Raw genomic sequence first — 10,947 nt, 5'->3', positions numbered from 1 at the left:
TTTAATGTGGATTGAACTCTTCTGGTCCTGATAAATTATTTCCTTTTCTACTCCTCCCAATATTTGGACTCAAGGAGTGATCATTCAAACAACTGATCCATAATTGCTACAACAATAGAGTTGTAATCAGTAGCAATGAGCACCTGAGAACTGAGTAGGGATAATATAGAATTCCAAAGTTTAGTTTCTGTTCTTGAACTATGTTCTTATTGATATGACTTTCCTGCATTTCATATACTGTAAACTTCAAAACAATAATGACATTGAAATTAGCTATTGTATTAATCTTCTTCATAGCACGCTGGAATGGAACCAATTAAACAGGTACTGTAAATAAGAACCCAAGAATTTCTGATTAGTGACAATTATTGAAGGAAAGCTAAGACACCATTTCATCAATTGTTTAACAAAGTTTTTATTGATGTTGGAACTCAGTTTTTGTATCTTTATTTTTTTAATTGCTCAAGTGATTCAGTGGGCAGGTCCAATTTTCAACTCTTTTGGTTTTGGTTATGGACAGATCTGATATCAGGGTGTTTTTTCTCTGTGGGAAGGAAAACTCTCTCTCATATGATGTACACTTGATAGTTTATGACAATCACAACTGAATTGAAGGATTGCTTGTTGTGAACTTCTTGATGTGTGCCAGCAGAGGGACATGCTTATAGCTGGTGGGGGAAGCATTGAACATTGACCAGAATGCAAACTGCTATTCTCTAGAACAAAATAACCTTCCTTCAACTCTGTCAAAGACATGAAGTCTCACCTTGATAGAAATAATAACACTTTTTTCAGGGACGTTATATGCTTCCTTATTTACAATAAGTTTTAAGGACTTAAGTGAGTTTTTTAGAGACTTACTTTGGGCTCCATCTAGTCTATGAAACATTTTGCTACATAATCTAAGAAAGATGCTCGATAACTTGTCTCTTTTTCCAAGGCAAGTGCCATATTTTCAAACAAAGCATTCAACTAAGAATGAAGATCCAAGAGACATTCTTGAAAATAAAGGTGATGCTTCATTGGGTGATTTAAATGGCAATATACCAATTTCTTAATTCTTTATAATCGAGGATGCAATCTAAAGTAAATAGATACATTACAGAGAGCAGGCACCAAAGAGGGCATCCACCAAATGGTATGGTAGCGTTCAGTACAAGAAGGTGCCCCTCTCAAAAGTAGGACTTTGGTTCAGGACTTCAAAAGAATGGCTGACCCTTCTTTTACTCTCCATCCATAAGCACATTAAGGACCAGTCATGATGGGACGAATCTCAACCAGATTATCCTATCTTTCTCTATCATCCCTCGAGTGAGTTTAAACTGAGATCTGGATGTCATATTGTGTACTTGGGCTTGATTAGTGGTCCTAAATTGTGCTTAGCTTTGTATGGATTTTATTTTAGCAAGTCAATAAAACATACCTATTGTACGGGTTTACAGTGATATGCTAGGAAGGTCAATGCAAAAGTGTATAGTGGTCATCTAGAAGCAGGGCTGTCACTGGAAGTAAAATCAATAAAATATAGCAATTCTCCACTGAGGAATGGGAGGAACAAGTGATGGGCCATGACTCATCTCAGTTCCTCCTTGCTCCAACAGCTCCAGACTGTGGGTTCCCATTCTTGCATGGCATTTTTAGGACAGTTATATTAACTGAAGAGCATACAATATTAGATTAGCCCACAACCAGCCACTTACTTTATTGAGCTTGATAAGGTTTTTTTTTAATGAATAAATTACTGCCTGACCAGTCTGATGATCTGGAATTTTATTCCATCCATATACATGCATAGTAACAACATTTGTTGAGAAATTATTTCTATCAGAAGTAGAACATTATCTCTGTGATCACCAGTTTGCAGTATTGCTACCGTTATATTTAAATATATCTTATAAATGAATTAGATTCATACTTGCAGCATTGAGCTAAGAAATTCCTTTTGACTGTGCCTTTCAAAAGATAAAATGGATAGATATGACCTCATTACTTACAATACTGCTTCCAGTAATTTTGTTCATTCTTTATAAAGTATTGCATTTAACAGCAAATGTTTAAAAATTGAGACAGAGATGCATTAGTGAAAGAAAATACAAGGACTATACAAGGAAAAAAAATGCCATCTTCATTTTAACAGACATTTCGGGTAAGAAAGTAGACAAGCATACTGCTACATACAAATGCAAAGCCTAGTGACTAAGGTACTGTATCTGCTAAAATATAAAGTGCAAACTGAGCCAAATTCTTTAAAAAATTGAAATTTTAAGGCGAACTTTACAGCATAATTGAAACCTTTTGCAAATTATATTTTAGCATCTACACATATCTGCAATAGCATATAAGGAAAAATAGGATACACAGGTGCTTTTGAAGCTAAATTTCTAAAATGCCTTTTTTGTAGAGTTTGTGACTATTTTCTTTAAAATCTACTATACAGTGCAAACCATATGTGCTACACAATTATACAATAACATTACAAATGACTTTAATATAAAGTTTTTTTTCCTTTAAATTAAAAATAACTACAGCTATGAACACTGCTGGTAAAATAAATAAATAGTTTTGAAAATGGCACCAAGAATACACTTTACTAATGAACTGTAATGAAAGTACATCTTTTAAGTCTTCAACTCAGCAGTAATGAACTAACTCCTGATTGTCCAGAAGTCATACAAACAGCTCTCTTTCAGACTTGCATGGAACAATACTGTATACTAAACACAGATACCAAACAGGGGGCCAGCCATTTTCATTTGACATGTTCTGCTGCATGGGATGAGCAATAAAACTTCTTATGAGTTATAAAGTTTGATAGGTTGTTGAACTGGATATCGCACAGCCGGCAGTATTTTCCACTGGTAGGGGCCTGAGTAGAACCGTTTACTCCTTTTGCTATACTAGATAATTGTTCTTCTGCTGCTGGAATGGTTGGCGAGACATTTTCATTGGCAGCTAAATTATTATCTGAGGCCCAAGATGGTGATTTGTGTCCATCTTCATGTTGTTGGGGAGTCTGGGAAATGTTCTCTTGCTGTGGGTTTCCTGCAGGCCTCTCCTCCTGTTTTAGTCCCCCATTAATGATAACCATCCCTCTGTTTTTTGGCAAGAGGGGCAAAGATTCTTTTTTCTGTACAGGGCACCCATTGGATGGTGTCTGGCCCTTCACCGTATCACCTTCTGCAACCGTACTTTGATCTACATCATTGTGGTGAACAGCAAAAGAACTAGAAATATAATCAGTTGGCTTTATTCCATAGTATGGAGAAAGCTGGTCTGCTCCTTTAGCTTTCTTTATTGCTCCTGGGTAAAGGCATTGAGGAAGAAAATGTTTGTTTTCCTCTTTTGTAGCTATAAGTTGCGTGGCTTCATTAAAGACCTTAAGTCCTTGAAGGGTTGCTAAGTGCGTAGAAAACAAGTTTCCATTGGGAGAAGCCTGTTTTGAGTTTCCATTTTTCTCACATTTGATGATGGTTCGGTCATAACTGACCTCAGGACTGTTCCGTTCATTTTCTGGATTTTGAAACACTTTGCTATCAAGATGTCCCATTTCATTCTGTTGGTGCACAGTGACGGGACAAAAATTCTGCTTATGCGCCAAGTAATTTTCTACCTTGTTAAAACTGATCTTGCATACGGTGCATTCATGATAGTCCAGCAGCCTTTTGGGGGAAGTGGATGTCCTGTCAGACTGGGGCAAACATTTTTTGCTGAGATCAATAGGGACGTCCATTTCCAAGCAGGAAATTGTGGAATGTTGGGTGTCACATTTTGAGGTTGAGGTGCATTTATGAATGGACAGTGATGTTTCTAAGTGTTTGGAAACTATTCCTGGAAAGATATCACAGCGTGGATGGTAGCACTCTCCAAGGCTATCTGTTGCTTCTTGAGAAGATGTGCAAGGGTTGACAAGATTAGTGACTTCAAGGAAGCGTTGCTGGACCAGTTGTGGCCTTTGCTCTTGCTCTGGTAGGCACATCTCATACATCTTCCTTCGTTTGCGTGTACGCATTGTTCTCTGCATGGCGGGCACTTTATTTGAAGCTGATCTTTTAAGTGGGGGATCATGGCGAGTGGCACAGTAATACTGCTTGTGGACCATGTATGTTTCATGCCTACTGAAAGTAATATTGCAGGCTTCACATGTAGTTTTGTTGGGATCACTTTCTCCTTCTATTAAAGATGTAGAAGTTGAGTTCTTGCTGTCTGAAGGCTTCCCATTCATTTTATCATCACTGTTGGCAGTATTTGACAGCTTCTTCACTTGTGATGAAAAGTCTTTCTCGTGACCCTTACTGTTTGGCCCAATGATATCGAGGACAGTAGAAGCATTGATACAAGATGCCTGAAGAAGCTGATTCTCGGGATCTGAAGTGTGAGCCGTTGCACTCAAAATGTTGATTGTGTTTTGCCCATTGCCGGGACTCACAGCCTCCGGCATTTTTTCTGACATGCTGCCAAAATCTGGAGACTTTGCCATTTGTTGCCATCGACTGTTGCAGTAGTGCTTCTTGTGAACTAAATAGTTATCTAGATTGTTGAATGTGATGTTACACTCAAAACAGGTAGCTCCTTTTGGCATCAGTGGACTGTAAATGACCGGGGGATAACTATTACTTCCATGCCTCAGCCTTCGATGAACCAACTCAGACATCTTGGCTAAGATCTCAGAAGCCTGTGGGACCACCGTGATATCCTGGGGGAAAGCAAACTGAGAAAGAAAAGGACCCATGGGGAATGAAGGACCGAGATTAGGTTGGACTGGAGAGGAGGCAAGCCTTGGGCTAGATGGCTCAGATTTTATTTTGGTGTATGAGAAGCTCTGCTTATGTGGAGTGGTCTGTGTTTCTGGCCTCTGATTTGGAAGGAAAAGAGGAGTCTTCTTCTCACATTTATCAAGCTCAGTGTCAGAACTCACATCCTTTGTCTGCACTGCTTTTTGGCTTTGGGAACTATCAGGGGCCTGCAAAGTCTCTTCACTGGCATTCGGAGAGTGCTCAGCATCGCTTTCTCTCTGCAGTTTGTTGCCAGAAATGTGGAGATCTTGGTGCTGTAGCAATTCCCTCTGAGTCTGGAAGCCAAAATGGCAATGTGTGCATCGGAAGGCAGCTTGAGTGAGATGGGAGAATAGGTGTTGATGGAAGTTAATCACCGAATCTGCGGTATAGTTACAAACAGTACATTTCAGGCTAGAGCCAGAGGGAAGAAACTCTTCCATTTTTACTCCTACAAAAGGAATAAGAAGTAAATAATAATATGACATAATATAAAGCGAAGTGAAATATTCCATTACATTGTACTTAAAGAACATAAATCAAGAGATCACAGCATAGTACAACACTCTAGCTGACAAGGCACCCATTGTGCCTTAAAAGAATTGAAATGTTCCAAGGTTAGAAGCTTCATAGTTTTCCCGTAATTCTATCTTCAAGACCAGGGCTCTCCAAACTTGGCAACGTTAAGACTTGTGGACTTCAACTCTCAGAATTCCTCAGCCAGCCATGCTGGGAGTCCACAAGTCTTAACGTTGTCAAGTTTGGAGAGTCCTGTTGAAGACCATACTTGAAGAATAAACAAGTGGGAAGCAAAGTAAGGACGACAGCAAAGGAAGACTACTTATAAAATTTGGATATGGTTCTATAAAAAACAATAAAAATTGTTAGGAATTTGCTAAATAAATGTACTAAGATCTCAATAGCTCTTTCATCACCCTCAGAGCCTTGCTACATCAAAAGTAACCTTTTTTTTCTTAGATATGGCATTTGAAAATGATCATATCAATGAGTCATGATCACTTTCAAATCTGCATCCTACAGTAATCGCGGTTGCAGAGTAAATCCAGTCATGGCAATAAACAGCTACCTAAGGATCTGAAAATCACTTAGAATCCACCAGATTCTAGAGAGCTCTAATGGACCCATCATCCACTGCAGGATGAAAGGTTGCCAACTGAAAGCTAAGCAGGAAAGGCTTTGTCCTAACTGGATGCATAGAAATAACCAAAATTTCGCACTTCAATATACCGTGACCAGTAAAATAAATAAATAAATATGTTACTCTAGGTATTGCAAATAGCCCAGTTTTAGTGACCACAATACTTTTCAGAAAAAAAATCATCAAATTCAAGATTATCTCCAATAACTATATATGAGCAAACTGCTTTTCTTTGAGCAGGCCACTTCCAGAACTACCATTTAGCTGCTGGCATTCATCTCATCTATTAAACTGCTTATGAGCTATTTTATCCATAACATTTTCCATTTATTTTAAATAAAGGATAGCCTTTCATTAAATGTTGCTGTTATAACAACAAATGTGGAAAGAGTGAGTATGTACAATGAAAGAAAAGACACATCTTTTTTAAAACTTCCAGTGTTGGAGCATTCACAACTTCTGGAGGCAAGTTGTTCCACTGATTAATTGTTCTAACTGTCAGGAAATTGCTCTTTAGTTCTAAGTTGCTTCTCTCCTTGATTTGTTTCCACCCATTGCTTCTTGTCCTGCCCTTAGTTTGCAATGGTTTATTTCTGGGATACTTTCTGACTTTGCTGTCTGGTCTACTGCGCTGAAATTTTCTATCCAGGTAGTAACTATTGGGTTTGTGGTGTCCCTTCCAGTTGCTTTTCTCCTTGCAGATGTTTTCTTACCAGACTAGGTAACAAGATCACTGTGTGGGGAAATGAAGCTTTCTGTCTGTTTTTATATATGGTAGCTTAACCTACCAGCCTTGACTGGGGTAGAGGTTCTTTCTTGATTGTTAATAATGTAGGAATAATTGTATACTTGAAGCTTTGCCCCTTTTAGCATAAGTCACGGCTGGCATATTTACATTTTTACCCCCATCCAACCAGACACCACTCAACTCTGTTAAAGATTTGAAGATTAGTTCAAGACAGCTAGAGGTTGCCATCTCAATAGGCATTAAAGGACATACAGTGGAAACTTGGGTTGTGAATGCTTCTGTTCACAACCAAATCGGGTGATGACCAGAATTTTTGGAAACATTTTGTTTCTGGTTGCGAATACCTCTTTGGGTGGCGATCAGACACAGCTGTGGCGATTTTCCCTGCCATGGCAATGTCCCACTTCAGCACCAATTTTGGGTTGTTGTTTTTTTTTGTCTGCGCATGCACAGATGGTCATGCTTCTGGTCACGACCAAAATCCTGGAATGGATTACGGTCGCGACCTGAGGTTCCACTGTACTTCAACATAAAATTTAATTCAACAAGTTAATTGGTCTGGTTCACCTTTTTTTTCTCTTTAAGACTAAACTGTGTCATGATTCCAGTAGAGCACCACTCTCACTTACCACTGTGAGAATTTAGATGATTTTCCAGAGCTCTTGCATTGGAAAAACTTTTGGTGCACTGTGGAAAGGGGCAGAAGCTAGATATCTGTTGAATGCTTTCCTCATTCTCCTCTGATAGCTGAGCACCTTCTCTTTGCCTCCCGCTGCAGTAGTACATGAGATGAGCTTGCAGGTTTCTTTCACTTCGATACCAGATGCCACAAGATTTGCAAGGGAATATATCTTCTGTAGAAAATAGATAGAGAATAGGTAGATAATAGGCAAATTGATACAGATAAGAAATAAATAGAAGGTGCAAATAAGCCATAGCTTATGGCAAGCTTCATAGAACAATTCTGAACTCTGTTGTTATTTTAAAAATATTCATTTTATTTCAAGATTGCAAAATACAATTGATAAACCAGATGTTAGATATGTTTTGCTTGTTTCTTTGTTTTAAATGAAGTACAGTATCTGCTGTCTATTGTACAAGTTCAGTCTTAAAGTCAGCATACTCTTTCCAGTGGTTAAATTTAGGGATTAAACCTACACAGTGCAAGAAAATTAAAATACAGGTAATAGATTGTACAAATTACTATAGCTATTTCAGGTGAATATAGTTGCGTTTCGCTTGCAACCTTCTATCAATGTAAAAATAGTGAAAATGAAGAAGCAGAGCTGAAACATGCATTCTTGGTTTTCTCTTTTATATCCTATTATATCCTATTATGAACTAGGGTAGGAATGGTCCCTATGCAGCTAAAATGTTTGCTCAACTGCTGCAACGAGTCCAATTAAATTGAAGAAGTGGCTTTTTTAAAAAAGAAAAAAAAACCTCATGGTTTTTCAAATGGATGTGAACCTTCACAACCAAGAAGCAACATGGAGGGGAGGGGAGGGGAGAAGAGAGGAGAGAATCTTAGCCATGAATAGTGTAGGAAGAATTTTGTAGCCAATTCCATTTGCTTTTGACTTTTATAGACACCTATATACATTCAAAAATGCATCACAAATACCATTGACTGGTGCTAATGGTTGATATGGGTTGCTGCCAGCATCCTAGGTATCTTCTTAAAATACACAATATTCCAAGTAGTGCAGTTTTTTGCAGTTCCGCTGGTGTTATTGAAGGAAGCTGCAATTTCTTGATAGATTGATTATTGGATTATTGATGGATTATTATATACTTTACTAATTAAACATGAAACTCAGTCAACTCAACATTCAAAAATGTATCACAAATACCATTGACTGGTGTTAATGGTTGATACTGGTTGCTGCCAGAGTCTTAGGTATCAACCAAGTACCTTCTTAAGATGTACGTTGTTCCGAGTAGTGCAGTTTTGTGCAGTTCTGCTGGTGTTATTGCAGGAAGCTGCAATTTCTTGATGTATTTTATAAAATTCTTAGACATGGTACCGTGCCCCAATGACAATGGGTATCACTGTTACATGTTCTCAATTTTCTTCGGTTGTCCAAGTTTTGTTAAAATAATAATAATAATAATAATAATAATAATAATAATAATAATAATAATAATAATAATAATAACCAAAAACAACAGTGTACACAGCAAATGAGATAACTATGCAGGGTTTCGTATCACAAATCACTACTCGAACAGTTCCCAAGCATTTATTAATAATAATAATAATAATAATAATAATAATAATAATAATAATAATAATAATAATAATAATAATAATAATAATAATAATAATAATAATAATAATAATAATAATAATAAAGTCATGCCGTGTTCATTCTCAGGTACTGCTCAGAAAATGCATGAACCAGCATTCACACCTATACCAGAGTTCTGGAGTCATATCATTTCATTTGTGAGACGCTAAAATATTCCTGAACAGTCATTAAATTGAAACAAACAAAATCTCAAGGAAAAAGCCATCTAGATTTCTATAATCACACATTGGTTTATTTCCAAATAAACTCTCACCAGCAGTTTAGAAACTAGTCTGTGATCTCCCTCCCACCTCCCCACTGACTTGAAAATAATGGGATCATGAGTACACCAGCCTTAGTTTTATTAACATTATTTTTTAAAATGAGCTGCAGTACAGCACTCACTGTTCACAATAGCTGTTGGCAAAATGGATGCCATCGCAGCTTGTTGAGGGAGCAGTTGTATTGAATCCAACAGTCGAGCAGGATACATCCCATCAGTGAGGGTCATCTGACTGGCAGCTTGCAGCCTTGAGTCAAAATCCACAACAAAGGCAATTAGCTCTTCTCCCTCCACAATAACTTTTGTTGTTGTGCACCACAGCTGGCCTCCTGCATACAAGCACACAAAAACAGAAACAGGTCATATTTTGTACATGTCATCAGCAATGCTGGACCCTTTATATGAGGAATCCTCTGTCTTTATGATTATCCCCCCCCCCCCACAATAAGCAACTAACAGCATCTTCTAGAATCACCCAGATATCATTGTACCAAAATAATGATAATATTGTGATAGACTTTATTGCACTTCAGCAGTGAGCTGATAATGCTGTGCTGTAAATCACCAGTAGGGAAATGGCCTATAATAGTCCTTCTGTCCTTATGGAAGAACTGAGTTATGCTTTGATGAAAATATAGATGGAAGCTTCAGAAACAAAGCTTCACATTACTCGTATTTGTTTTTTTAAAAAATCTGTATGATCCATATATTCCTCAAATGCACCTTTTTTTTTCTTATGAAAAATGGACATTGGTTGGGTGCAGATTGGTGTCGTTTCCTTATGTATAGTTAGCTAATAGTTTTGTTGTTTGTTGTACACTTTCTGTTTTTTCAAATGAGGTTTCTAAATATATTCATTTAAAGGGTATTTAATATTTATATAACATTTGAAGCCGAAACAGCACAAAAAACAATAATTAAAATATTTCCCCACCTATCTGTAAATTTAAATATATTAAAAGACATGAGTTGCAATGAGAAGTTTTAGGAGGATAACAGGAAAGGATATCAATTAGAGTCAAAATAAGAATGGGTTATAAAAAGCACTCAAAATAAAGAAATAATTGAATATGTGTATATTCATTCCAATGGGGTATTAATGAGGAAGGAAATAACAATGCACAATATGTTGTTCTTCATACAATCTTTTTACACTTTTCTGGTCCATGGGCTATTTTTCTCCCGGAGGGGAAAAGAACCTTTTCACATGATGAAATACATCCTCACATCTACAGCTATGCCAATCCAACATCCTTTAGGGGTATGCTGAGATTTGTTTCATAAAGAGTTATTCAAATTGAAAAGACACATTTTCTTCCAACAGTGAACTATACCAAAGCGTGGGTTGTAAATGTCACATGTTATACATTGAAAAGAAAATTAACTATGTAAGAAGTAATGAACTAATGTATTTGAACATGATAGTGAATGTTCATTTATTGAATATGTTTAGACAGGTTAGGCACTTATACGATGTTATCTTTAGTTTCAGGCCTAGATATTTATCCAGAACAGTTAAGGCTACATTAATGTTGCATAGTTTATGCTTTAAAAGGTTTTCCCTGACCCCTTTTCAGGAATGTGTGTGTGTTCTGTGTACAAGCAAGTGTATTAATTGGGAAAATAAAATAAAATCCACACTAGTGAATAACAAATTTGATAAGTAATATTGCTCTGTTTATCTTTCAGCATAA

The 10,947-nt window shown here is 37.0% G+C and overlaps 1 protein-coding gene across 2 annotated transcripts in view; it reads right to left on the bottom strand.

Annotated features, from left to right (window-relative positions):
• Positions 1-425: 425 nt before the first annotated feature.
• ZFPM2 (zinc finger protein, FOG family member 2) overlaps positions 426-10,947 on the bottom strand; it is a 354,197-nt gene continuing 343,675 nt past the window's right edge. For both annotated transcript variants that reach the window (XM_026689877.2, XM_087962086.1), the window contains 3 exons: positions 9,376-9,582; positions 7,309-7,533; positions 426-5,223 (listed from right to left, as the gene is read on the bottom strand). In XM_026689877.2, the coding sequence (XP_026545662.2) occupies positions 2,750-5,223; positions 7,309-7,533; positions 9,376-9,582 (2,906 nt within the window). In that variant the 3' untranslated portion in view covers positions 426-2,749. The remainder of the gene's footprint in view (positions 5,224-7,308; positions 7,534-9,375; positions 9,583-10,947) is intronic.

The sequence above is a fragment of the Notechis scutatus genome, chromosome 3 (genome assembly GCF_049901735.1).
Source record: "Notechis scutatus isolate UNSWTSFEM ecotype Mainland chromosome 3, rNotScu1.2, whole genome shotgun sequence".
NCBI lineage: Eukaryota > Metazoa > Chordata > Lepidosauria > Squamata > Elapidae > Notechis > Notechis scutatus.
The sequence above is the reverse complement of the archived record's forward strand: the minus strand, read 5'-3'. Positions and strand labels throughout refer to the sequence as shown.